The 27,977-nt window shown below is 43.6% G+C and overlaps 1 protein-coding gene and 1 pseudogene across 2 annotated transcripts in view; both read left to right on the top strand.

The window, feature by feature from the left end:
- The first annotated feature begins 2,470 nt into the window (after positions 1 to 2,470).
- cemip2 (cell migration inducing hyaluronidase 2) overlaps positions 2,471 to 27,977 on the top strand; it is an 83,842-nt gene continuing 58,335 nt past the window's right edge. Inside the window, exons 1-4 of one of the 2 annotated variants that reach the window (XM_067983537.1) lie at positions 2,471 to 2,838; positions 21,858 to 22,207; positions 24,991 to 25,131; positions 27,173 to 27,731. In XM_067983537.1, coding sequence (XP_067839638.1) covers positions 21,871 to 22,207; positions 24,991 to 25,131; positions 27,173 to 27,731 — 1,037 coding nt within the window. In that variant the 5' untranslated portion in view covers positions 2,471 to 2,838; positions 21,858 to 21,870. Of the gene's footprint in view, positions 2,839 to 6,701; positions 7,112 to 21,857; positions 22,208 to 24,990; positions 25,132 to 27,172; positions 27,732 to 27,977 lie in introns of those variants that run through there. The other variant, XM_067983536.1, reaches the window with a different exon arrangement.
- On the top strand, positions 16,186 to 16,330 carry LOC137321312 (U1 spliceosomal RNA; annotated as a pseudogene).

Here is a 27,977-nt window from a genome sequence, read left to right as displayed (position 1 = left end):
CTGGACAACATCCAGGCTTGGGCTCATAAGTGGCAAGTAACATTCGCGCCAGATAAGTGGCAGGCAATGACCATCTCCAACAAGAGAGAGTCTAACCACCTCCCCTTGACATTCAACGGCATTACCATCGCCGAATCCCCCACCATCAACATCCTGGGGGTCACCATTGACCAGAAACTTAACTGGACCAGCCATATAAATACTGTGGCTACGAGAGCAGGTCAGAGGCTGGGTATTCTGCGGCGAGTGACTCACCTCCTGACTCCCCAAAGCCTTTCCACCATCTACAAGGCACAAGTCAGGAGTGTGATGGAATACTCTCCACTTGCCTGGATGAGTGCAGCTCCAACAACACTCAAGAAGCTCGACACCATCCAAGATAAAGCAGCCCGCTTGATTGGCACCCCATCCACCACCCTAAACATTCACTCCCTTCACCACCGGCGCACTGTGGCTGCAGTGTGCACCATCCACAGGATGCACTGCAGCAACTCGCCAAGGCTTCTTCGACGGCACCTCCCAAACCCGCGACCTCTACCACCTAGAAGGACAAGGGCAGCAGGCGCATGGGAACAACACCACCTGCACGTTCCCCTCCAAGTCACACACCATCCCGACTTGGAAATATATCGCCGTTCCTTCATTGTCGCTGGGTCAAAATCCTGGAACTCCCTTCCTAACAGCACTGTGGGAGAACCGTCACCACACGGACTGCAGTGGTTCAAGAAGGCGGCTCACCACCACCTTCTCAAGGGCAATTAGGGATGGGCAATAAATGCCGGCCTTGCCAGCGACGCCCACATCCCGTGAACGAATAAAAAAATAAAAAAAAAATTTGGGGCCGCTTGCATCGATGGCAGCAGCCCAGAGGTCGGTCCCGGGAAGTGGGCTGGGGGGGCGGGGGGGTTTGGGACGGCAATAGTAGGGGAGGGGACAGCCGATCGGGTACTGTTGAGTCGGGGGACCACCCCTACTCCTCCTGGCTCCATAGAAACAATATTTTAAAATTATTTTTTTTTAAACTAATGTTTTGGTGGTGGCCGCTAAAGAATCCTGAGCAGAGCAGGCCTGGCTCCTGCTCCGCCTTGTCCAATTTCCCAGAGGGGGCCTAAAATGGGCAACCCTTGGCCAGCAGGCCAAGAGGCCTGATCCTGGGCCTGACAAAATCCACCGTGCACAAGCCCAGTATGTGAAAGATCACTGTGGAGGGAGGGTGTTTGCGTGACTGGCTGCCCATGTTTTGATGGCCAGTATGTCTCTGGGTCACCGTGGAGTATGACCAAATGGGATCCATTAATTCACTTGAAGTCTTCTGTCACCAGTGACATCAATTGTTTAATGGGCAAAAAATGACCAAATTGTATTTTAAACTTACCACAGTAGCACAATTTTTGTTAATTTGCACAGGCTATCCATTCTTTATTAGTTGTGCCCTCCTCTCTGGGGAGCACTTGCAGTTGCCCTGATGGTAATGGACCAATGCCACTCTATCAGCACAGACAAAGGAGGACACCGCAGTTAATCTGCAGTTTTTGCATTGATAAAGTGTAAAAACCAATATCAGATTGACACAGAATCTGCAGTACAATTGGCCCAACAGGTAAAAAGAAAAAAAAGAAAGAACTTGCATTTATATAGCACCTTTCACAACCTCAGGACGTCCCAAAGCGCTTTACAGCCAATGGCGTACCTTTGAAGTGTTGTCACTGCTGTATTGAAGGAAACGCGGCAGTCAAATTGCGCACAGCAAGATCCCAAAAAAAATGAGATAATGACCAGACAATCTGTTTTTAGGTGTTGGTTGAAGGATAAATATTGGCCAGGACACTGGGGAGAACTCCCCTGCTCTTCTTCAAGATAGCACCATGGGATCTTTTACATCCACCTGAGAGGGCGGACAGGGGATCAGTCTAATGTCATATCTGAAAGACAGCACCTCTGACAGTGTAGCACCCCCTCAGTACTGCATTGAGAGTGTCAGCCTAGATTTTGTGCTCAAGTCTCTGGAGTAGGACTTGAACCCACCACATTCTAACTCCAAGACTAAGAGTGCTACCCACTGAGCCACAGCTGGCACATTTAACCAATAGCCAGCATGACACTGGCTTTGCAATGATTATGGGTGAAAGATCTGCTGCTAATTTGATTCTCTTTAGTTCTGGTACATCACAATGGGAGTATCGCAATTGCAGGATGACTATTTTAAAAAAAAATAATGTTCACGTGCAATGTAGTGTGTTTACTCAGGGTGGAAATGGTTTGCAAGAGGAAGCATCAGTGAGATGTAGGACTCCATCCTGAGTCGGTGCCCTGTCAGGGGGATCTTATCTCTAGTAAGATCCTGTTGGCAGAGGCAGGAGATGTAGGAACAATATCACATTATTGACCCTGAAAAATTCTCCTCCCCTATCCAAGGGGGAAGGGGAGGAACACAAGGACATAAGAAGTGGACGGGCAGTGAGTAGAACGGCACAAAAATCCTGCAGCTTGGGCGAAATGAAATCGCTGAGAAGAAAGTTTTATTCCCCGAAAGAGTCACTGGAGTGGAACTCAGTTAAGTTGTGAGGAGCTGTAACGATTTAAAAATAAGCGAGAAAACTTTTACAAGGGTGTTTGAAAATAAAGAAGTTAATCATCGCGGGGGAAAAAAAAAACACAATTTAGATTTGTAGAGATCTTTTGTTTTAAACCAGCCGGTTGCAGAAGGTTAAATTGTTCCATTGAAACACATTGAAAGTGGGTGGAGGCTGGAGCCTAAATCTCACTGTGTCCTCACAAGGATCGACCTGCTATTGTCAAGTCCTGAAGCCAACTGGAACTGTCCTTCCCGATTGTAAGGTATGTATTTGAACAGCAAATTTCTTGATGTGGAGATGCCGGTGATGGACTGGGGTTGACAATTGTAAACAATTTTACAACACCAAGTTATAGTCCAGCAATTTTATAAAATTGCTGGACTATAACTTGGTGTTGTAAAATTGTTTACAATTAGCAAATTTCTTGTTTGTTGCTTCAATACAGACTAAGGTTTCATTACATTTAATTTGTCCTCTTTTCATTCTCTTTTAATTGCTGGGACGTTGGCAATTGCCTGGGTAAATGAGACCTATTGGACATTTTTTTATTATATTAGTGTTTGTACACGGCTGGAAACATTGACATTATATTCCGACTTGAGGACTGATTTATTGGTTTCTTCCGAAAGTGAGTCTAAAACCTAATCAGCTCTACCGTTTTACAGTGTCTGCATTTCTTAAACAGAAAAACTGATTTCCACCCACATGCATCTGTAATCCAATTTTTTTTGTTGCGTATAACAGTAAAGCCCACCCAAATTCACGCTCGTGGGTTTATGTGATTTACACAACTCCCAGATGCCCCATCAACTGTAATAAGTTTTCCAGGAATACTGCTGGCAGTTTCATCCATTGCCACGCAGATATTGGCAATGATACATTCTCAGCTCAGTTTAGAAGGTAACTTTTATATAATACATGTTTAAATAAAAAGCTATATATTTGTTTTTGAAAGTATTCGAAGGAAACCAAAATATGCTTTCATTGCTCTAGAACGTGAAACTAATAGTGTTTTGATCAAATTATCTTTCTCAAAATTTTTTGAGGTGGGGAACCAAAGAAGTTAACATAAGTAACGTTGTAAGACAAATAGTACTATAGAGTTCCTTAATAGACAAGGATATATTGGTCTTGGAATGGGTGCAGTTCAGATTCACCATAATTATTCCGGAGATAAATGGGTTAAATGATAAAAGGGTTAAATTATGAGGACAGGTTGCATAGACTGGGCTTGTATTCCCTCGAGTATAGAAGATTAAGGGTTGATCTAATTGAGGTGTTTAGGATGATTAAAGGATTTGATAGAGTAGATAGAGAGAAACTATTTCCTCTGGTGGGGGAGTCCAGAACAAGGGGGCAGAACCTTAAAATTAGAGCTAGGCCCTTCAGGGATGATGTCAGGAAGCATTTCTTCACACAAAGGGTAGTGGAAATCTGGAACTCTCTCCCCCCCCCAAAAAAAAGCTGTTGAGGCTGGGGGTCAATTGAAAATTTCAAAACTGAGATTGTTAGATTTTTGTTAGGGTATTAAGGGTTACGGCGGGTCGATGGAGTTAAGATACAGAGCAGCCATGATCTAATTGAATGGCGGAACAGGCTCGAGGGGCTGAATGGCCTGCTCCTGTTCCTATGTTCCTTTTTGTCAGATCAGATGCAGTAATGAAGGATAATTAATTGTTAACAATGACAATGAGAAATGAGATTAAATATCGTGTGAACAGGAATATTGCAATCAGATTGTTTCTAATCAGAGTATTTAACCACTAGTCTGTCGCAGATCCAGGGAACTCCATACTCTTCTGGGACAGTCAACATTGAAACAAATGCTAATATTACAGTAAAGAACTGAAGAATCATCAAGAATAGTTTTACTGTTGTAATATTAAGCAGTTAAAACGGTTTAAAATGTACATTTAAGATGATAAACATTTTAATTCTGCATCCATTTTCACCTATTCTATATTTATCACTTAAACTTTAATTTTACCTTACTTCTTCCAAACAAAACAACCACTGGTATTATGGATTGGCTGCCGTTATAAAAACTGCCCGATTTCTATTCCCATTGAAAATCTGCAATGCCAGATTTACACACTGGAAGCAAGTTGAATTGGGGAACATTCTACTGGTGCCTTGTACCCCCACCATCATATGCAAGCCTTACCATAGACCGATAGGAATTTATAGCACACAAGAAGGTCAGTTTGGCCCATAGTATCTGTGGTGGCTTTTTGCTATAGCAACCTAAAACTAATCTCACTGCTCCTGCTCTCACCCCACAGTCCTGTATCTTTATCTGCGTCAAGGTTTATCCACTTTTCCCTTAAAAGATGCAATGATCTCTGCCTGAACCACACCCTGTGGCAAAGCATCTCATATTCCAAACATCCTCTGCACAAAAAAAAACCTTCTCCCGTATTTTGTCTTTCCTTATAACTATAGCTTCCCACCCCTGACATCTTGGTCAATCTACGCTGCACCCTTTCCAACAGTGAACGTTAATAGGCTGGTTCCCCATGAAGGACATCACAGCCAATCCAATCCTGATCTCACTTGGATGTCCACAGATGGCACACTTTCTCACAGGGATCATTGGATGGCGACCAGGAGCAGGGAAACTGGCCGATTCTTTTTTTTTCCCTTTCTGTAGCCAGGGGTGCTCTGGCCAATCATAGTGCTTCATCTGCTGTGCCAACTGAGATCAGTCAACTCAAAGCCACAACACAGACAGGGAATCCACTTAACACGAAGGTGGGTAAAAGGATGCAGCTACCTGTGGTGTAGGGTTGCCAACTCTGGTTGGATGTATTCCTGGAGGTTTCATCACATGACCCTCCTGCCTCCGACCGTGTTCAGGTGCATGAGCAATTGGGAACTCTGGCTTCCAAAAAAAAGGGAGTAGGCTTGGGGAGAGGGATGTATGGGTGTAATGTGAATTCCAGCAAATAAAATTTATAAGCAACTAAAAGTATTCAGTCCTTCACCATCTGGCTATCCAGTTGTAACATCTTGGAAATTAATCTTTAATTTCTGGAAACTCCAGGACAATCCTGGAGGGTTGGCAACCTTACTGCGATGACATGCTGCTTTGGAATTACGCTGCTGTAAGGAATGCAAGGTGAAACCACTCCTGGCAGTACCAGCACAATCTTGTTCACAGTCCGGAGTTGCTGTTGACTTTTGACTAACCTGGCAGTATTAGTGTTTTCTGACTATTGCGCAAATTGGTATGGTGGGGGGTGCAGTAAGTCCAGAGAGACTGACATTTCCACACAGCTGGTTTGACGGGTTCCTCTGTGTCTGGGGGTGTGTGTGTGTGTGTGTGAAGAGAAATAGAGACTTGCATTTATATAGCCCCTTTCACAACCTCAGGATGTACCAAAGTGCTTCACAGCCAACGAAGTACTTTTAAAGTGTAGTCACTGTTGCAATGTAGGAAACGCAGCAGCCGATTGATACACAGCAAGATCCCACAAACAGCAAAGTGATAATGACCAGATCCTTCTGTGCTATATCATTCTATGATACTATAATTTGATTTTTAGTGATGTTGGTTGGGGGATATATATTGGCCCCAGAACACTGGGGAGAATGCCCCTGCTCTTCTTCGAAACAGTGCAGTGGGATCATTCACCTCCACCTGAGAGGGCAGACGGGGCCTTGGTTTAACGTCTCATCCAAAAGACGGCACCTCCGACAGCGCAACGCTCCCTCAGTACTGGCACTGGGAATATCGGCCTGGTTTATGTGCTCAAGACCCGGTTTATACTAATAGTTCTTTTCTATGAAGAGCGAGACTGTGGAGCCTTATCTAAGCTAAAGTAATTTTGTTTAAACTTTCAATATAAATGAGTACAAATAAAACTAAATTCCTATTTCAACGGTGGTAGAACATGGGGGGGGGGAAGGGGAAAGTTTGAGCAAGGCTGGTTTTTCCAAGGTTGTCCATTAGGGGTCGGCAAATGCACATTTGAAATGGGGAAGGAACAAAAAGGAAGAGATTTATAACTCGCAGAGAGAGAGAAAAAAAAGTAGATGATGACGAGCTGAAGCCCCACCTTATTCCTGTCGCTGATTTAACCCAATCCAGCACCGCTCACTTCCTTTTCCTATACACCGCCGCTGACTCGGCGCAAGGCGAGAGTGTGGGCAGCAAAAGCAAAAAGTTTGGGATTTTGTTACAAAAGAAAATTGAATCAATCTGCAAACTCCAGGAAGCGGAGCTTTAGGGTGAAGAGTGAGATGTAGCGGCTGGAAAACTTTCAACAGGCGGTCATCAGAAAATCCACCCCCCCCCCCCAAAAAAAAAACTTAACTCACTTCACTGAGGACATCATTGGCTTTGGACAAGATGCTGCGAGAGATTTGCCAACCATGATGACTGGCAACTCTTTGACATATCTTAACTTTTTCCTCTGTGTGTGTGTGTGTCTTTTTAAAAAAAATAGCTCTACGTTTTAAGAAGGTAAAGAAACTTCCCCCCCCCCACACTGAGAAACTTTAATCCGAATGTTGAAGGCACAGATGCAACGAAGGTATGTCAGGAGCTGCGGCTTCCTGTATGAGAGGGACTGCTGTGTGTGTGTGGGGAGAGAGAATTAATCTCAACAGAGAGAAAACGTGATTTTTTAAGTAAGGGTAAAGTTCGACTTCTTCCTCCAGAGTTAGGGTGGGATAGGACGAAAGATGTAGACTTAAGGAGACTAAAGTAAGCCTCATGTTGCCCCCTCCCTCTTGTGAAACAGGCTTGATGCTTCTTCATCTCTATTGTTCCCTTTGAGGAGCAATCTAACCCATCCCCCTCACTCTCCCACCCATCCACCCATGATGGTCTGACAAGTCATCCGGTAAACGGGGGAGAAACTGTTTCCACTGGCAGGAGGGTCGGTAACCAGGGGACACAGATTTAAGGTGATTGGCAAAAGAACCAGGGGGAGGTAAGGAGAATTTTTTTAAAGCAGCGAGTTGTTATGATCTGGAATGCACTGCCTGAAAGGGCGGTGGAAGTAGATTCAATAGTAACTTTCAAAGGGGAATTGGACAAATACTTGAAAAGGAAAAATTTGCAGGGTTATGGGGAAAGAGCAGGTGGAATGGATAGCTCTTTCAAAGAGCCGGCACAGGCATGTTGGGCCGAATGGTCTCCTGTGCTGTATGATTCTATGAAGTCACACAACCAAAATTTTAACTGCATATGCTGTTACTTTCAATGGTGACTTAAGAGGAAATGATTTGTATAGATTGAGTTTCCTGTTCTATATTTCTGTTTTTTTCCACCTCTTAGAAGGAAACATACTCTTTTTTAAAAAAAATGTTATTATCCCCCCAGGACTGGATTTTTAGGGTTGGTTTAGTTTCTGGAACTGCCTTCTCCAAAAAATCTTTATTGAACCTCTACTATGTTGGCCATCTATGCTGAGTTGTGCTTCAGTAGATGCTGTGTGTGCAGTTTTGACTTGTATTTATAGTTAAATGTTTCCAGATGGCTCCCTGAGTAAATGCAGTGTGATATGGTAAAAGAAAGCATTTATATAGCACCTTTCACGACCTAAGGATGCTCCAAAGGGCTTTACAGCCAATGATGTATTTTTTGAAGTGTAGTCACTGTTGTAATGTAGGAAACGCAGGAGCCAATTTGCGCACAGCAAGATCCCACAAACAGCAGTAATGTGATAATGACCAGATAATCTGTTTTTTAGTGGTTGACGGAAAAATATTGGTCAGGACACCAGGGAGAACTCCCCAGCCCCCCTTCAAAATAGTGCCATGGGATCTTTTACGTCCACCTGAGAGGGCAGACGGAGCCTTGGTTTAACACCTCATCCGAAAGATGGCACTTCGGACAGTGCAGCACTCCCTCAGGGCTGCCCTGGAATGTCAGCCTGGATTTTGTGCTCAAGCCTCTGGAGTGGGGTTGAACCCACAACCTTCTGACTCAGAGGTGAGAGTGCTGCCTACTGGTACTTAGATGCTGGTTGGGAATGTCCCAGTTTTAATCCCTGATCTGTCCTAATGTAGCTGATATCAGCTGGTGGTGCAGATACAATAGTTGCCTTCAGCATTATATGCTACCCAAAAGGAGGGGGGGGGGGAGGGGTGGAGATTTGCCAGGGTTGCTGCTCCTGATTAGTGTCAATGTTCCTTGCTGGAAAGTGCCTGTGTTTGGGTGTCGGGTGAGAACATAACCAGGGTCAGTTGTGATAATCCCCACTGTTCAATTAGTTACTGACCCTCTCTATCTAGGCTCACAACAACCACCACAACTTGCATTTATATAGCGCCTTTAATGTCATAAAACATCCCAAAGCGCTTCACAGGATTGATTATCAAACAAAATTTGACACTGAGCTACGTAAGAAAATATTAGGACAGGTGACCAAAAGCTTGGTTGAAGAGGTAGGTTTTAAGGAGTGTCTTAAAGGAGGAGAGAGAGGTTTAGGGAGGGAATTCCAGAGCTTAGGGCCTAGGCAGCTGAAGGCACGGCCACCAATGGTGGAGCGATGAAAATTGGGGATGTGCAAGAGGCCAGAATTGGAGGAGCGCAGAGCGCCCAGATAAGGAATCGCCATGTTTTTACCCACACTTTTTATATAAAAAAAAGAGGTGAGAAAACAAAAAGAAAACCATTGGGGAAGAGTGAAATTTCACAAAGCTAAAGTTTATAAAGAGGAAAAATATAAGCAAATGTGATTGGTGACAAATGCCTTGGATCAAATGATTGGACACTTCTCTCTTATTCCAAACCTGTTATAAATTTCAGATCGGCACTAGATAGTCTGTTGGGTTCAGTGTCAGTGGGCACTCTTGTGAGTGGACCCTGTATGGTCTGTGGTCAGGAGTTTACCTTTGCTGCCCAATATCTCGTCATATAATAGTGTAAACTGGGAGGTTGTAACAATGAGACCCCTTGTGTGCACTGGATATTGTAATCTCACACATGGCCAGATGTGCATTTCTCCTTCTGGAAAGCAGCCTGATAAAAATTTGACCCATTGTAAACTAAGAAGCTGGTTTATTTTACATGAGGTGTGAATGAACAGAATATAGTTTTCAGTGAATTTCATCTATTCCATGAAGCTCCTAGTAACACAGAAAAAAATAATGCATTCCACTCTACCCCGTTAATGGGCTAAAATTCACTCTGTAGACTAGCAGACCCCTGCAACGAATTGGCCCTAACCTTAAAAGAGAGTATTGTCTCTCTCTTTCTTGTCCTCTCTCTGACTGTTTCCGCTCCAAACTTCTGCAGATTGCCTTCTCCTGCTTGACAGAAAGGCAAAGACTTGACTTCTGACCCTGCCCCGGCTCGGGATTGATTAGTTGCGCTACCAAAGGAACCTACTGCTGCCTTCCTGGGCGAGGGCCGAGCAGCTATCTCCTGCGGTGCTCAAATGAACTGAGCCTTCCCAACATTATATGTGTGAATGTTACTGGAATGCACTAACAAACCCCATTGTCTCGAAATGATACGGTTTGCGAGACAAGCAATTCTGCTAACTGCTTTGTTTAGTCCCAGTGACTGGGTCAAGTATGCTTTCCCAGATACCCATGTGAGGTGTGGATCTGGCCACTTCTCCGCTGACTTTATCTCTCCTGGCTGACCTCCCACCTTGCACCCTCTGTAAACATTAGCTCATCCAAAACGCTGCTGCCTATATCCTAACTCACACCAAGTCCTGTTCATCTATTGCTCGCTGACCTACATTGGCTCCCGGTCCAGCAACGCCTCGGTTTTAAAATTGTTATCCTTGTTTTCAAATCCCTCCTGAGATCAGCTAACAGTCACAGACCAGGTATTGAATCTGGAAGTGAGCTGTATGGCTCAGTGCTACAACACATTACATCCTTACCCAGTGAGAAACCTTTCATTAACAGTCACTGTATTCAGTCATACCCCATTATCCTTAGTGTGCTCCTCACAAAGTCGGAAGAAAACCCAAACAAGTCATCGTCATTGAATTTAGGGCCAATTGAATCTTTCCGCTTTATTCTGCTGTAGTGATTTGAAGCGATTATCAAACGAAATTTGACACCGAGCCACATGAGATATTAGAACAGGTGACTAAAAGCTCGGTCAAAGAGTTGGTTTTAAGGAGCACCTTAAAGGAGGAGAGAGAGGTTGAGGGAGGAAACTACATTATAGCCTTGTGATTCACTACTTTGTATTTCTCCCTTGATCACACATCTTGTCATTTTAAGTTTATTGCATGTGAGAGCAATCATCTCATTGAGAGGGGGAATGGTAATTTAATGTGATTTATCATTTGATGGCTGGCAATAGTTTTGAAGTATTCTTGGTCAAAGTTGACAGCCACGCTTAGATTCGAGAAATAGATGATGTGAGTAAAGCATTAACTAGTCTTGAATGCCGTGTAGAACATAATTGTTCCTGAGCTGGTGGGATCACAGAAGTGACATGCCAAGGAAGCCAATTAATCAAGAATTAAAATATAAATGCATGGTTAAATAGATATTCTGACACTTTTTTATCTTTGGGAGCAGAGGAAAATTTGCAGATTTCCTCGATAAGTAAGTTACCTCAACATCGCACCTCTTGTGCATCCCCTGATTTCTATCACCTTACCATTGGCAGCCGTACCTTCATCTGTCCAGGCCCTAAGCTCTGGAATTCCCTCCTTAAATCTCTCTGCTTCTCTACCCTTCTCTTCTCCTTTTTAAGATGCTCCTTAAAACCTACCTCTTTGACCAAGCGTTTGGTCCGTATGTGGCTCGCTGTTGAATTGTTTGATTATCGCTCCAGTGAAGCACCTTGGGACGTTTTACTATGTTAAAGGCGCTATATAAATGCAAAGGAGCCTCTCCTTCTGGGAAAGAATCTGATGACTGTCACAGTAGAGTTTATTGTTCAATCAAGTCTGTAGAATGGATTGTACATGATCTGTGGAGGGAACGGCCTTGATGGGCCTCATGATCTTTGTGCATGTCTTGTATTCAGTAATTCCCTTTCGGAGAACAGGGTACATTATTGGTGATGGTGAATTGGAGTTCTTCAATTGAGTGAAAGGTGCCAGATCAGCAAATACCTGTCAATGGACACAGTAAAGTAAGGTTACTAGTGATGCGTGGCCTTAGAATATAGATCCTGATAATCAACCGCTGTTTAAGTCTACTGATTTTCACTGAAAAATAGACATAATCCCCCAAATCTTGGCAAAACTCCTGGAGTCCAAAATAATAACAATGGTATTTGACTTATTTGGTCACTGTAAAATAGTGGTCCTCCTCATCCTTAAACCTGTATTAATAACATCACAATTCTTAGTCTTTTACTCTGCAGTAAGGATGGGGAAACCCTGGCTGATTTTATATTCCCTTCTCCCAAGCCAATGGGAGCTAAGTCACCTCTACTGCCTCTCTACTGAGGGAGTGCTGCAGTGTCGGAGATGTAGTCTTTCAGATGAAACTGAGAACCTGTCTGCCCTCTCAGGTGGATGTAAAAGATCCCACGGCAATATTTCAAAGAAGAGTAGTGGAGGTCTCCCCAGTGTCCTGAGCAATATTTATCCCTCAACCAACATCTCTTTTTTAAAAAAAAAATTATCTGTCCTTATCACATTGCTGTTTGTGGGATCTTGCTGTGCGTAAATTGGCTGCCACATTTCCTACATTACAATAGTGACTACACTTCAAAAGTACTTCATTGGCTGTGAAGCACTTTGGGACGTCCTGAGGTCATGAAAGGCACTATATAAATGCAAGTCTTTCTACTGTTCCAGCTGAGATAAGCTGGACACCTACAAATTATGTTTGCCCAGTGAAGCATACAATAGTGCTTTTCTGAAATTATTTTGTCCTTCTCAGGTGTTCTGCACATGTTATCCTAGTCCACTGCTAATGACACTCTTTAATACACCTCAAGGAACTGCTTGAGAGCAACTTTGAGTGATTATTTGATATTTTTCCCCTTTGCTGTGAGGAAACAGACTGATAAGAGACGAGCTATCAGTCCTAGCCAGGAGTGACGGCCATATGATGAAATGCAGAAACATATGCTATCAGATTGCCCCGCTGTGTGTTGAAATTCCAAAATGCTCTGGCATTGCATTGTCCTGGAAGGGCGGTTTTTATTGAACCAATATATCTGGGCACCACACTTTAGGAAGGATGTCAAGGCCTTGGAGAGGGTGCAGGGGAGATTTACCAGAATGGTACCGGGGATGAGTGACTTCAGTTATGGGGAGAGGATAGAGAAACTGGGATTGCTCTCCTTCGAGCAAAGAAGGTTAAGGGGAGATTTAATAAAGGCATTCAAAATCATGAAGGGTTTTGATAGAGTAAATAAGGAGAAACTGTTTCTACTGGCAGGAGGGTCAGTAACCAGAGGGGACACACTTAAGCTAAATGGCAAAAGAGCCAGAGGGGAGGAGAATTTTTTTTACGCAGCGAGTTATGATTTGGGAATGCAATGCCTGAAAGCAGATTTAATAGTATGTTTGTTTTAATAGGAAATTGGATATATATTTGAAGGGGAAAAATTGCAGGGCTATGGGGGAAGAGCAGGGGAGTAGGACTAATTGGATAGCTCTTTCAAAGAGCCAGCATGATGGGCTGAATGGCCTCCTGTGCTGTAAGAGTCTGAATCTTAGTTTGTAAGGGTTGTTAATGTCTATTTGGTGTCCCTGATTTCAACACTCTTTTCTGCACACCTGTAAATCATAATGAAATCGAGCATTTTAATCTTTGAGAAGGCGGTGTGCCTGACACAGATAACAAAGAGCAATATCGTATGAGTTGAGTTCAATAAAGTAAGTGAAGTATATCTGCCACTGAAATGCCAGACCTCTTGTTTACTGAAGTGATGGGAGGTGGTTGGAATAGTGACCACAATCCTATTGATTTCCAGCTGCAGCTGAAGCTGCTAAGTTGGAAGATTTATTATGGAAACGCCTTTATCACTCCAGATTTTAAATGGAAAAGGCAGTAATTATCTAACTGCTGGGTTCAGTGGTGGTGTGGGGGGGAAGGGGAAGGCAAGGCAAGGCAAGGCAGAGCGTGGGGAGGTGACTCATAGCTGACAATAGCTTCTGATCGCTCAAAGGAAGACCACCTAGAAGATTAAAAGGACGTTGCTGCTGTGTAAAAACCGGTTTCATGTTGCGTTGGCAATACTTTTGAAGTGGTGGCTTTTGTTAGTATGTCTGTGTAAATGTGTGATCAGGTATACGCACTCATTGTATTATATCTCTTTTAACCATAGTTGCCAGTGGGTTGTATTTGATGTGTTTGGGCAGGCATGAAATTTTTTCTTTTCATGTAGGCAGAAATTTCTGACTGGAAATCTGGTAACAAGAAAGAATGTGTTATGTAGAACAATTTCCACAATAATGTTTTAAATAAATTGCTGACCTAACTCTTCCTTTATTTTTGAGGGGGATTTTTAATTGCAATATATGGAGTTTGACTTCCACATTTTAAGCATGTGCAGAATTGTGAAGGGAATACTACAATTTTTTTAATTTTCATGTACCTTGAACCACACTGCACTGTGAAAATGTGAGTTTAAAAACAGTATTTAATGTTGAATTTTGGATTGGCACAAGATGTTTCCACTTGTGGGGGAGTCCAAAACTAGGGGCCATAGGTATAAGATAGTCACAAATAAATCCAATAAGGAATTCAGGAGAAATTTCTTTACCCAGAGAGTGGTGAGAATGTGGAACTTGCTACCACATGGAGTGGTTGAGGCGAACAGTATAGATGCATTTAAGGAGAAGCTAGATAAACACATGAGGGAGAAAGGAATAGAAGGATATGCTGATTAGAGTGAGCTGAAGTAGGTTGGGAGGAGGCTCGTGTGGAGCATAAACACCGGCATAGACCAGTTGGGCTGAATGGTCAGTTTGTGCTCTAAATTCTATGTAAAACACAACTGATATAAAATATTGTTAGCTTTTAAAAGCATGAGACATATTGTTTTTGTACCGTAACACACGGCATTCTGGATTATTCAACAGGGTAATGATTAAACTAGAAAGCTTATTTATTATTTTGACAAAAATTCCCAAAGTTTAATTTAAGATGGCTTGAAGGATAGGGGAATGTTTGAGGTTGGGTAGAATTTCTGTTTGGGTAAAAGGCGACCAACACTAATGTATCACCTTGATAACTTGAAAATTGCATTTTAAAACAAATTTACCAAAGTTGCATGTTGGTCTATTCTTGTGGTCAGTTGGTAGGCGATGTCACGTTAACAATCCACGAAGGGTATTGAGGGTTAGGGAAGCAAGGCGGGTTAAGATACAAATCAGCCATGATCTAATTGAATGACGGAACAGGCTTGAGGGGCTGAACGGCCAAGTCCTGTTCCTTTGTACCAAGAACCACTCTTATCATTTTCACCAAACTTGTGATTTCCTGCCCATATTTTTCAGATTCCGTTTGTGAGTGCACATGCTGAGATCAGCCAGTGCGTCAGACCATTTTCTGCAAACCTCCTGGACTTTTAAAACACCGTTCGCTCAATAATTTTTATGCTTCTAGATTTTCACTAAAACCTGATAAAAGCTTTTCTCTCAACAGAGGACTGTTTTTTCTTAGATAAAAAGCAGATGGAGAAAGAAAAACTGCAACTTCTGAAAATCTGAAACAAAAATAAAATCGCTGTGAACGCAGCAGGCTAGTCAGCATCTGTGGAGAGAAAGAGATAAGTTAATGCTTCAGGCATACATCCCTTCACCAGACCTGAAAACAATAAATGATGACCAAACACTTTAATAGAATCTGAACAAAGGAGAGGAGAGTGGGGGAGAGGAAGTCAGTAAAATGTCCTGTCACCTGCTTGGAAGAAAGAAAAACCCGGAATTAATGGATAAGGGACTGAGGTGATCTTTGCATCAGACAATTCAAATAAAGGAACAAAGGAGTAGGGCATTCAACCCGTTTAACCAGAATGATACCGGGGCTAAAAGGATTAAATTATGAGGACGGGTTGCATAGACTAGGCTTGTATTCCCTCGAGTATAGAAAATTAAGGGGTGATCTAATTGAGGTGTTTGAGATTTTTAAAGAATTTGATAGGGTAGATAGAGAGAAACTATTCCCACTGGTGAGGGAGTCCAGAATAAGGGGGTATAACCTTAAAATTAGAGCTGGGCCGTTCAGGGGTGATGTCAGGAAGCACTTCTTCACACAAAGGGTAGTGGAAATCTGGAACTCTCTCCCCCAAAAAGCTGTTGATGCTGGGGGTCAATTGAAAATTTCAAAACTGAGATTGATTGATTTTTGTTAGGCAAGGGTATTAAGGGTTACGGAACCAAGGCGGGTAAATGGAGTTAAGATGCAGATCAGCCATGATCTAATTGAATAGCGGAACAGGCTCGAGGGGCTGAGTGGCCTACTCCTGTTCCTATGTTCCCACCTGGCTGTTCTGCCATTCAGTTAGATCATGGCTGATCTCTATTTTAACTCCAGCTACCCATGTTGATTCAGGAACTTTTAATACCCTTCCCTAACAAAAGAACGTGTGAATAACTGAGGCAGCAGGGTGCTACCATGGGAAATGATGAGAAAATGGATTAAAAGCCTGTAGATCAGGTCTGAAATTAAAACGGGAGAGGCTGGAAGAAATAATAGAATGGGTTCCAGTGCTCCACTTACCTGGCAGGGGGGATTTCATGATCAAGAAGGTGGTTCTCCCAGGATGATGCTAGCCCATTGCACATGCGTTATGGGAAAGCCTGCTATGTCCCCAAATGTGGGATATTCATCTGCATAATTTGTGGTAATCCATTGACCTCGCCGCCCCCCCCCTCCCCCAACCATCTCTGTAACCTCCTCCAGCCTTACAATTCTCCGAGATCTCTGCGTTTCTCCAATTCTGGTCTCTTGCGCGTCCCCGATTTTCATCGCCCCACCATTGGCGACCGTCCGGTCAGCTGCCTCGGCCCTAAGCTCTGGAATTCTCTCCCTAAACCTCTCCGCCTCTCTACCTCTCTCTCTCTCCCTCTTTTAAAACACTCCTTGAAACCTACCTCTTTGACCAAGCTTTTGGTCACTTGTCCTAATATCTCCTTATGTGGCTCGGTGTCAAATTTTGTTTGATAATCGCTCCTGTGAAGCGCCTTGGGACATTTTACCAAGTTAGAGGGGCTATATAAATGCAAGTTGATGTTGTACAGACTCTCCCCCCACACCTGTACTGTAATAAAGGGTCTCCACCCCCAGCACTAACCTGCCTCCGTTGCTCCTGTTTTTTTTCCATATTAGGAGAGTTGGAATCTATACCCTCAAGTTTTCATGCTTGCAAACATTAAGTTGTGAATTTAATCAGTTGATTTGAACTAAATCTATGTGACTTGTTCTCCTCGAGCATTGGCCCAGGTTTCCTTTTATTAAGAGATCAAGGTTGGAACTTTTTGTGAGCATGTGGCATAGAGTTTACAGCACAGAAACGGGCCATTCGGCCCAACTGGTCTATGCCGGTGTTTATGCTCCACACGAGCCTCCTCCCACCCCTCTTCATCTAACCCTATCAGCATATCCTTCTATTCCTTTCTCCCCCCATGTACTCCAGCTTCCCCTTAAATGCATCTATGCTATTCGCCTCAACCATTTCTTGTGGTAATGAATTCCACATTTTAACCACTCTCTGGGCAAAGAAGTTACTTCTGAATTCCCTATTGGATTTATTGGTGACTATCTTATATTTATGGCCCCTAGTTCTGGTCTCTTTCCCCCCCCCACCTGGAAACATCTTCTCTACAGCTACCCTAGCAAACCCTTTTATAATTTTAAAGACCTCTATCAGGTCACCCCTCAGCCTTTTTTTCTAGAGAAAAGAGCCCCAGCCTGTTTAATGTTTCCTGATAGGTATATCCTCTCAGTTCTGGTATCATCCTTGTAAATCTTTTTTGCACCTTCTCCAGTGCCACTATATCCTTTTTATAATATGGAGATTAGAACTGTGCACAGTACTCCAAGTGTGGTCTAACCAAGATTCTATACAAGTTTAACATAACTTCTCTGCTTTTCAATTCTATCCCTCTAGAAATGAACCCCAGTGCATGGTTTGCTATTTTTATGGCCTTATTAACCTGCGTCGCTACTTTTAGTGATTTGTGAATCTGCACCCCCAGATCCCTCTGCTCCTCTACCCCATTTAGATTCTTATTTTCCAAGGCGTATGTGACCTCCTTATTCTTCTTCTCCTACCTTAAGCTTAAGGCGTTACTTTTAAAAATGAGTTCAATCTCTTTTTGGAAGCTTTGAATTTGTATAAATTGTCAGTTTGTTTCCTATTCTTCTTCCCTCTTCCCCCACCACCCTATGAAGAATTGGGTCTTTCCACACTCCTCAGGGAGCTGCTCGACATCAGCTGTGGAATTAGCTAGCAACTGGCTGTGAAGTACGTCGCAGATAGAGAGGGAATCCTGAGCCAGGAAACCTCAGTAGCGGAGGAGTAGTGCTGCATGCTGATCCTGGGTTTCCTGATGCTTAATAATCCTACAGCTGATGTATACCACAGCCAAGACCAACAATCATGTGTCGAGTCATGTACATCAGAAGTACTTTCCCCTGGAGACATTTAATACACCCTGGCTTGGCCCAGAGTGTCCGCTGTGGCTCAGTGGGTAGCACTCTCGCCTCTGAGTCAGAAGGTTGTTGGTTCAAGTCCCACGCCAGAGACTTGAGCACAAAATCTAGGCTGTAATTCCCAGTGCAGTACTGAGGGGGTGCTGTCTTTTGGATGAGATGTTAAACTGAGGCCCCGCCTGCCCCCTCGGGTGGGTGAAAAAGATCCCATGGCACTATTCGAAGAAGAGCAGGGACGTTCTCCCCATTGTTCTGGCCAATATTTATCCCTCAACCAACACCACTTTTAAAAAAAAAATAAGAACAGGTTATCTAGTCATTATCACATTGCTGTTTGTGGGATCTTGCTGTGTGCAAATTGGCTGCTGTGTTTCCTACATTACAACAGTGACTACACTTCAAAAAGTACTTCATTGGCTGTAAAGTACTTTGGGATGTCCTGAGGTCGTGAAAGGTGCTATAGAAATACAAGTCTTTTTTTCCCAGAGTGCGTTGGCTTTGTTTTGGATGGGGGGGGTGTGTGGGGGGGATGGCTGGTTATTTTAATTACTATCCAGTGTCTAATTCACCTTTGTAGAATGGGGAGGGGTATAGTTATCCATGGTACATGGTAGTCAAGAAGGCAAACAAAATCTTTTGAGTGCAATTCAGGTTGATTTAGTACTATGAGCTACAGCGGATCGTGTTAATGAAAAATGTACTCGCAATTAGGGCATAGAAAATGAAACCCAACAGTTCACAGCCTTCTCTGTTGGCTGAGAGGTGTGAGTGGCTTCAAAGACATACCTTGTTGAAGAAGTCTTAATGGGAAGCTCCTAAAGAAAGAAAGATTTGCATTTCTATAGCGTCCTTCACAACCTCAGGATGTCCCAAAGCGCTTTACAATTAATGAAGTACTTTTGAAGTGTAGTCACTGTTGTAGGAAACGTGGCAGCCAATTTGCACACAGCAAAATCCCACAAACAGCAATGTGATAATGACCAGATAATCTTTTCTTTAGTGGTGTTAGTTGGGGAATAAATGTTGGCCAGGACACTGAGGAGAGCTCCCCTGCTTTTTTTTTAATGTTCACCTGAGCGGGCAGATGGGACCTTGGTTTAAGTCTCATCTGAAAGGTGGCACTTCCGATAGTGCAGAACTCCCTCAGTATTGCATTGGAGTATTATCCTGATAATGGGCTCAAGTATCTGGAGTGGGACTTGAACCCACAACTTTCTGACTCAGAGGCAAGAGTGCAACTCACTGAGCCACAGCTTCTACAAGATGTTGCCCAGTGCTGTGGATGTGTAGCTATTTTTATAAAACTGGTGCGGATTAATTTAGAGTAAAATCCCACCAGGAGCTTCGGCTTTACATTGTATTAAAAAGTGGGGAGGGGGGAATAAATTAGCTGGTGCTTCTTGAGGGCAGTGCATAACTCTCAAACGGGGTAATTTTGACGTTGGGCGATAGTGTAAAATGGGTGGACATCTATGGAAATGAAGATGGGGAGAGGTTGTTTAAAGGATGGCTGAGTCAATATGGCCCGTTTTATACGATCGTCCAAAATCAAAATTACCTTCCAATCGCTGATGATACAAAAATTGGTAGGGTGGTAAATAGCGAGGAGGATAGCCTCAGTCTGCAGGACGATATAGATGGGTTGGTCAGATGGGCGGAACAGTGGCAAATGGAATTTAACCCGGAAAAGTGCGAGGTGATGCACTTTGGAGGGACTAACAAGGCAAGGGAATACACAATGAATGGGAGGACCCTAGGCAAGACAGAGGGTCAGAGGGATCTTGGTGTGCAAGTTCACAGATCCCTGAAGGCGGCGGAACAGGTAGATAAGGTGGTAAAGAAGGCATATGGGATACTTGCCTTTATTAGCCGAGGCATAGAATATAAGAGCAAGGAGGTTATGATGGAGCTGTATAAAACACTGGTTAGGCCACAGCTGGAGTACTGTGTGCAGTTCTGGTCGCCACACTACAGGAAGGATGTGATCGCTTTGGAGAGGGTGCAGAGGAGATTCACCAGGATGTTACCAGGGCTGGAGCGCTTCAGCTATGAAGAGAGACTGGGAAGATTGGGTTTGTTTTCCTTGGAGCAGAGGAGGCTGAGGGGGGACATGATTGAGGTGTACAAAATTATGAGGGGCACAGATAGGATGGATACTAAGGAGCTTTTTCCCTTCGTTGAGGATTCTATAACAAGGGGACATAGATTCAAGGTAAAAGGCGGGAGGTTTAGAGGGGATTTGAGAAAGAACTTTTTCACCCAGAGGGTGGTTGCAGTCTGGAACTCACTGCCTGAAAGGGTTGTGGAGGCAGGAACCCTCACAACATTCAAGAAGCATTTGGATGAGCACTTGAAATGCCATAGCATACAAGGCTACGGACCAAATGCTGGAATATGGGATTAGAGTAGACAGGGCTGATGGCCGGCGCGGACACGATGGGCCGAAGGGCCTCTATCCGTGCTGTATAACTCTATGACTCCAAAAGCCAAAGATCAGAATCAAAAGTAAAAATAGGCTTTTTTTGGGAGCAGGCAGACTGTTCCAGTTTTGAAACCAGATTGACTTGTGTGGCCTGATAAACAAACTCTAGGCTGACTGCAATGATAACATATTATTTCCCTATGCATTAGTCCTTTTTAGCTTACAAAATAGTTCACCTTGCAGATGTCAGCCTTGGCTCAGTGGGTCGAATTCTCACCTCTGAGTCAGCCCCACTCCAGAAACATGAGCACAAAATCCGGGCTGACACTCCCAGTGCAGTACTGAGGGAGTGCTGCACTGTCGGAGGTGCCGTCTTTCGGATGAGACATTAAACTGAGGCCCTTTCTGCCTTCTCGGGTGGATGGAAAAGATCCCATGGCACTATTTCAAAGAAGAGCAGGGAAGATCCTCCCTGGTGTCCTGGGCCAGTATTTATCCCTCAACCAACACCTGAAACAGATGATTTGGTCATCTATTTCATTGTTGTTTGTGGGATCTTGCTGTGTGCAAATTGACTGCTGCGTTTCCTACATTACAGCAGCGACTACACTTCAAAAGTGTTTCATGGACTGAGATCGTAAAAGGCGCTATATAAATGCGAGTCTTTTTTCTTTTTCTTCTGCAACGCATTGTTTAGTAGAGAAATCTACTGAGTGTTATTTATAATAGAGCTCTTCAATAGCACCATCTCTTGAATTGTTTTTTGTGGGCAGACTAATGAGAAACTCCCGCCTTGGCAGTTCCCAGAAGACTTACTGTCGTCCTTAGTAAACTATTGTACGCTAATAGTTGGGAAGTACTCTGTGGGTGTGTTGCAGTAACTCTCCCTGTCTCAGCGGGTTATAAGAGTGCTTATGAATAGCTGGAACAGAACCAGAGCCTCTTTGCTTCTAAGTACACCCTCCTAACTGTTTGATTCATGGACACGCTTCCTTTTAATGGAAACATCCTTTCTTTGTATAAATTACAGCACTGGGTCTTTGTCAGAGGAGCAGTACAAAAACTGTATTGTTCTCTCAGCCCACAGCTCTGTTGTGAGCCACACTGTAGATGGCCCAGTGCGTTTGACACAAGATGGAAACAGTAGAATAGAGGGCGGATGCCCTGTTGAGATTGCAGCCTCGGGATCCAAGCTATTCTGTAGCATTGGCGCGCTGTTAACAAGCGATGGCAAAGACAGAAGAAATGCTTTTTGCTGATACACTTTTAACCTTCCTGTTCCTAATTGCTCGTTTTTATCTCTGCAGCTAACTGGCAAACATGCAAGAGGATACCAACAGGCCTGGTCGCCCCCTTGCTCTTACTCCAGCTTCGAATGGGAAGCACTGCCGTTCGTCAGGCTATGTCCCCGGGAGAGTAACACCCGTCCGCCTGCCCCCCGCTCCCAGGGTGTACAACCCCTCGGCGCAATGGTCCTCCACCAAAACAGACAATCAAACCACCTTTACCCTCAGAGGAAATGATCAGCGTCGAGAGTCCGAGTACACAAGGAGAAAGAAAGTGAAGAGCAGCTTTATATGCGTTGGTATCTGTGTGGGTATATTTCTCATTGTGCTCGCCATCGTGTTGGGTATAGGTACCAAGTACGAGCGAGATGGTAAGTGTCTGATCAGGCATGTGACCTTTGAAAACCAGGACGTTGATTTAATTACTGTATTTCAGAGGCCGAAACCTACTGAAAGATGTGAACTGTCGGCTTTGTTATTTGTGAAGCACTTGTGTAGGAACTCTATCACTCTCCCTGGCCACTGTCTGAGGATGAATCAGACCGTTCGCAACCATTACATCCTCTTTGAGCTGAGCTTCCGACCCCATATCCACTCCATCATCAAGACTGTCTACTTCCCCCTCCGTAACATCACCCGTCTCCGCCCCTGCCTCAGCTCATCTGCTGCTGAAACCCTCATCCATGCCGTTGTTACCTCTAGACTTGACTATTGCAATGCTCTCCTGGCCGGCCTCCCTTCTTCCATCCTCTACGAACTCGAGCTCATTCAAAACTCTGCTGCCCCTATCCTAAATCGCACCAAGTCCCGTTCTCCCATCACCCCCCCCCCCCGTGCTCGCTGACCTACATTGGCTCCTGGTCCGGTATTGCCTCAATTTAAAAAAAATTCTCATCCTTTCTTTCAAATCCCTCCATGGCCTCCCCCTTCCCTATCTCTGTAACCTCCTCCAGCCCTAAAACCCTCCGAGATCTCTGCAGTCCTCCAATTCTGGCATCTTGCGTGTCCCCAATTCCATTTGCTTCATCATTGGCGGCCGTACCTTAAATTGCCTAGGCCCTAAGCTCTGGAATTTCCCCCCCTCCCCCACCAAAGCTCTCTGCCTCGCTCTCCTCCTTTTTAAGAAGCTTATTAAAACCTACCTCTTTGACCAAGCTTTTGGTCACCTGTCCTAATATCTCCTTATGTGGCTCGATGTCAAACTTTGTCTGATAATCGCTCCTGTGAAGCCCCTTAGGACGTTTTTACTACGTTAAAGGCGCAATATAAATGCAAGTTACAGTTGGTGAAGCACGCAGTGCTAATGGATTTTGTATTCCCTTTATTATAGGGAATTTGAAAAGGGTGCTAAGAACTTCTGTGTTAAAAATTATATTTGCAAACAATTAATACACTTTGGTCTGGTTCCTTCCATCTTCTGTAAATTGTTGCATAACCAATTTCCTCCTTGCCTGATCAGCATTACGTAATTCTGGCTCTACACGTTGTTCTTGAGCATTTTGACGATATTCTATTTCAATCAAACAAAAACTGGAATTAGATGCCGGCTTTCTAAATTTTGGGTTTTATTCTTTTCCCTGCAATTATGTCCAAGGATCGTTTGAAACTGACTCCGTCTTTTCTGATCAACAAGGAAACAAAATATTTTCAGTCAGAAAACTTGGGGTTTTATTTCATCGTAGAACTGCATAGAAATTACAACGCAAAAAGAGGCCATTCGGCCCAACCAGCCCGTGTTGGTGTTATATAGAACATTAAGGGGTATTTAAGATAATTAAAGGAGTTGATAGAGAGAAACTATTTCCTCTGGTGGGAGAGTCCAGAACAAAGGGGCATGACCTCAAAATTGGAGCTAGGCCATTGAGGGGTGATGTCAGGAAGCACTTCTTCACACAAAGGGTAGTGGAAATCTGGAACTATCTTCCCCGAAAAGCTGTTGAGGCTGGGGGTCAATTGAAAATGTCAAAACTGAGATTGATAGATTTTTGTTAGGCAAAGGGTATTAATGGTTATGGAAATAAGGCGGGTAGATGGAGTTAAGATACAGATCAGCCATGATCTAATTGAATGACTGAACTGGCTCAAAGGGCTGAATGGGCTACTCCTTTTCCTATGTTATCTTCCATATGAGCAATAGTCCTAATCCCATGTGCCGTGGTAATTATGGCTGATAAAGGCTGCACCTCATTGGCCCTTCTCCATGATAAGCAAACTCCAGCCTGACTGCAATATCATCGTATTATGTATTAGTCCTTTTAGCTTACAATTTAGTTCGCCTTGAAAATGATGTTTTAAGGATTTCATTGAGTTTAACCTGAACCCTGGGGGAAGAGGGGTAGTTATCGGTTCTCTTTGGATTGTATCAGAGAACCAGTTAGCTTATTGTTAACCTTTTTAACCAACCACCCTCCCCATCCCCTCAAAACACAAATCTATTGGGTGGGGTCTGTCAGAATCTTCTGTAGCATGACTATTTTCCCAGTAATTTTATTTTTCACTGACTTTCATGCCCCCCCCCCACATCCCATTCACTTTTTTTCTTCTCCCTCCTCCCAGATAGTCTGGCTGAATTAGGCAAATTTATGGGAAAACCCTGCTAAAATCTCAGTTGAAAATGAGATCAGGAGGGTAATTTTGATTTTGGACAAGTGGTGTAGAACGGGCGATGGAATTCAGCCGCTTGTTATACACCTCTCCCGATTTCCATTCCCATCGAAGTTAGTGGGTGAGATGTATAATGGGTGGCTGAATCGATATCACCCAAAGTCAAAATTACCCCACGGATGGGAAATGTCACAACGCAGAGTCTAGTTTCACCGCTCATGAGGTACTGGTACTGTTCCAAGCTTATAAGTTCATTTTTGGTCTCATTTTGAACAACCCGCTGCATTTAAAAAAAAAAATGCCTCCTCATCTCCTCCTCTGGTTCTTTTGCCAATTATCTTAAATCTGTGTCCTCTGGTTACCGACCCTCCTGTCAGCGGAAATAGTTTCTCCTTATTTACTCTATCAGAACCCCTCAGAATTTTAGAAGTAAAGAAGTGTTTAACATTCAAAATACTGACCCCTGGAGTTGTGCTCTCTTTGTATTGACGATAGAGAATCATTTTCAGAGGTTGGTGACTGATGTAATTGCTTTGCTGCGATATTTCAGAGAACTGTCCTGATCAACACTTTGGACTTAAGGACTGGAAACCGGGTCACAACAAACAGAAAAAAATCATCATCAATAAAGGAGATAATCTCCGACTTGTTTCATCAGCAACCGTACATTCCATTATCATTCAGCAAGGAGGTAAGATGGCGAATAACATTACAAGCATAAGTGTCTCTGGACAATTTTACCAGAAGAATTTTTTTTTTCTCTCATCACATTCAGATTTCTTGTTTATAAGTTTTAATTCAGCTGAATTTAACCATTTGAGTTAATTATGTAATAATTTTGTTGCTTTTAATTACTATGCCTTTAAAAGTATATCCCCCCCCCCCCAACCTCCCAAATTTTCTCCCCTCTTGAAGGCAGTGTATTACATAAAATTTTACATCTCAAACAGGCCATTCGGCCCAACTGGTCTATGCTGGTGTTTATGCTCCACACGAGCCTCCTCCCTCCCTACCTCATCTCACCCTATCAGCATATCCTTCCATTCCTTTCTCCCTCATTTACTTATCTAGCTTCCCCTTAAATGCATCTATACTATTTGCCTCAACCACTCCTTGTGGTAGTGAGTTCCACATTCTCACCACTCTCTGGGTAAAGAAGTTTCTCCTGAATTCCTTATTGGATATAATCTTATATTTATGGCCCCTAGTTTTGGACTCCCCCACATCTTCTCTACCGTTACCCTATTGAACTCCTTCATAATTTTAAAGACCTCTCTCAGTTCACCTCTCCGTCTCTTCTCTCTTCTAGAGAAAAGAGCCCCAGCCTGTTCAATCTTTCCTGATAATTATAACCTCTCAGTTCTGGTATCATCCTTGTAAATCTTTTTTGCACTTTGTCCAGTGCTTCTATATCCTTTTTGATTCTTGAACTATACACCTGGTGGGATGCTGGACGCTCTGTGGGTACCTTGCCTAAGGAGGCATTCTTCATGCGTGAGTCTAATTGGTGAGGGTTGACACGCCAATTATTCTATTGTGGAGTAAATTATAGCCAAGCCCATACCATCCACAATATATTCATTCTCTCTCTCTCTCTCAGGAGAGTGGTTAGTGATCTGGAGCATGGACTTTGGTCAATCTTTGCCTCAGGCCCACCCTAGAGCACAGCCATTGTGGTCCCATTGCATTCCTGACTGAGATCAGCCACCTAAGCAAAGATCACGTATTGAACCTGCAATGTCCTGGTCTATATGGCACAGTATCATACCAAATGGTGCATATACCCACTGAGCCATCAAGGGATCCTCTTCCCTCCCATTTTCCCTTTAAAAAAATATACTTAATGTTAGTGTATTCCCTCTTTGTCACCTGGGTCGTCTCTGTCTCTTCTCTTTTTTCCCCCCCCACCAGCCCACACAGACTCATGCTCCACAAAGTTTACTGGATTGGAATGAGAGCTCTCATCACATTGATGCACCAGTTATAATCTTAGCGTCCACGTTAAGGATACCCATTTAGTGGTATCTCCCTCAAATTAGCCAAAGAAACAAGATTTGCTTAAAGCTGCAATTTGTAAATTAAAGCTCACAGCACAGCACGTTGCTGGAGTTTAAACAGAGAGCTTCCAAGTTAAATCATAAGGCCAGGCTGTATAGACTAGGCTTGTATTCCCTTGAGTATAGAAGATTAAGGGGTGATCTAATTGAGGTGCTTAAGATGATTAAAGGATTCGATAGGGTAGATAGAGAGAAACTATTTCCTCTGGTGGGGGAGTCCAGAACAAGGGGGTATAATTTTAAAATTAGAGCTAGGCCGTTCAGGGGTGATGTCAGGAAGCACTTCTTCACACAAAGGGGAGTGGAAATCTGGAACTCTTCCCCCCCCCCAAAAAGCTGTTGAGGCTGGGGGTCAATTGAAAATTTCAAAACTGAGATTGATAGATTTTTGTTAGGTAAGGGTATTAAGGGTTACAGAACTGATAGGTGGAGTTAAAATTCGGATTTGATCGAATTGAATTGCGGAACAGGCTTGAAGGGCTGAATGGTCTGCTCCTATCTCATGTTCCTTCTTACTATAAAAGTATGAGCTCCTCTCCCGCCCGCCTCCTCTCCCCCTCCGCCCGCTCAGAGCTTTTGACTATAATGCCTACAATTGCATTTCAACTGTTTGTTCAAATGCATTTTTAGATTTTCAGCGAGCTGAAGGGTTTTATTCTTTGTATCATTGCACAGGCATGTTAGTCTTCGCTGATAGTGCCGATGGTTCCAAAAATATTTCCTTAAAATCCCGATACATCCTGGTAAAGGATGGGGGGGCGCTTCACATTGGAGCAGAGAAATGTCTCTACAAATCGCGAGCCACCATCACACTGTACGGCCGGTCCGACGAAGGTGAAGCAGTGCCGGGCTTTGGCCAGAAATTCCTCGGCGTGGGAGCTGGGGGCACACTGGAATTGCATGGCGCCAAGAAATCGTCCTGGACACTGCTGTCCAAGACCTTGCCGCCCGCCGGTCTGGAGTTTGGATCGTATTTTGAGAAGCCAGCGACCCGTGGCTTAAACGTCCGAGTGGTCGATCAGGACACGGGGCAGGTGCTGCTGATGGACAGGTTTGACACCCATGATTATGTCGAGGAAAGCAGGAGGCTGCAACATTTCCTACAGTCTCAAGATTCTGGGCGGATAATCGCTATCGCCGTCAAGGATTCCGCTGCCAAAAATCTACTACTAGAAACAAAGAAGACTATTCAAGAACTTCTTAAAAGTAGACATGTTCAAGACTTAAGTTACAGGTAAGATGCAACTGAAATACTGTTTCTTGCGAAGGGCCCATTTAGGACTATTTTTAGAATTTAAAGAAAACTTGATAGGAATGCAATCGTTATTATTATCCATCACTGCTGCCTTCTCCCTTTCCCTATTTTTCTTAAAAAAAAAACAAGCTACGGGTCAATTTTCTGATTTTCTCCTCTCGTTTTTGTTCTCCTAAAGTGTGGACTTACGCTGGGTACAGTTTCATCTTGCACAAGTTGCCATTC

Source organism: Heptranchias perlo, chromosome 4 (assembly GCF_035084215.1).
Source record: "Heptranchias perlo isolate sHepPer1 chromosome 4, sHepPer1.hap1, whole genome shotgun sequence".
In the NCBI taxonomy this organism is placed as follows: Eukaryota; Metazoa; Chordata; class Chondrichthyes; order Hexanchiformes; family Hexanchidae; genus Heptranchias; species Heptranchias perlo.
The sequence above is the reverse complement of the archived record's forward strand: the minus strand, read 5'-3'. Positions and strand labels throughout refer to the sequence as shown.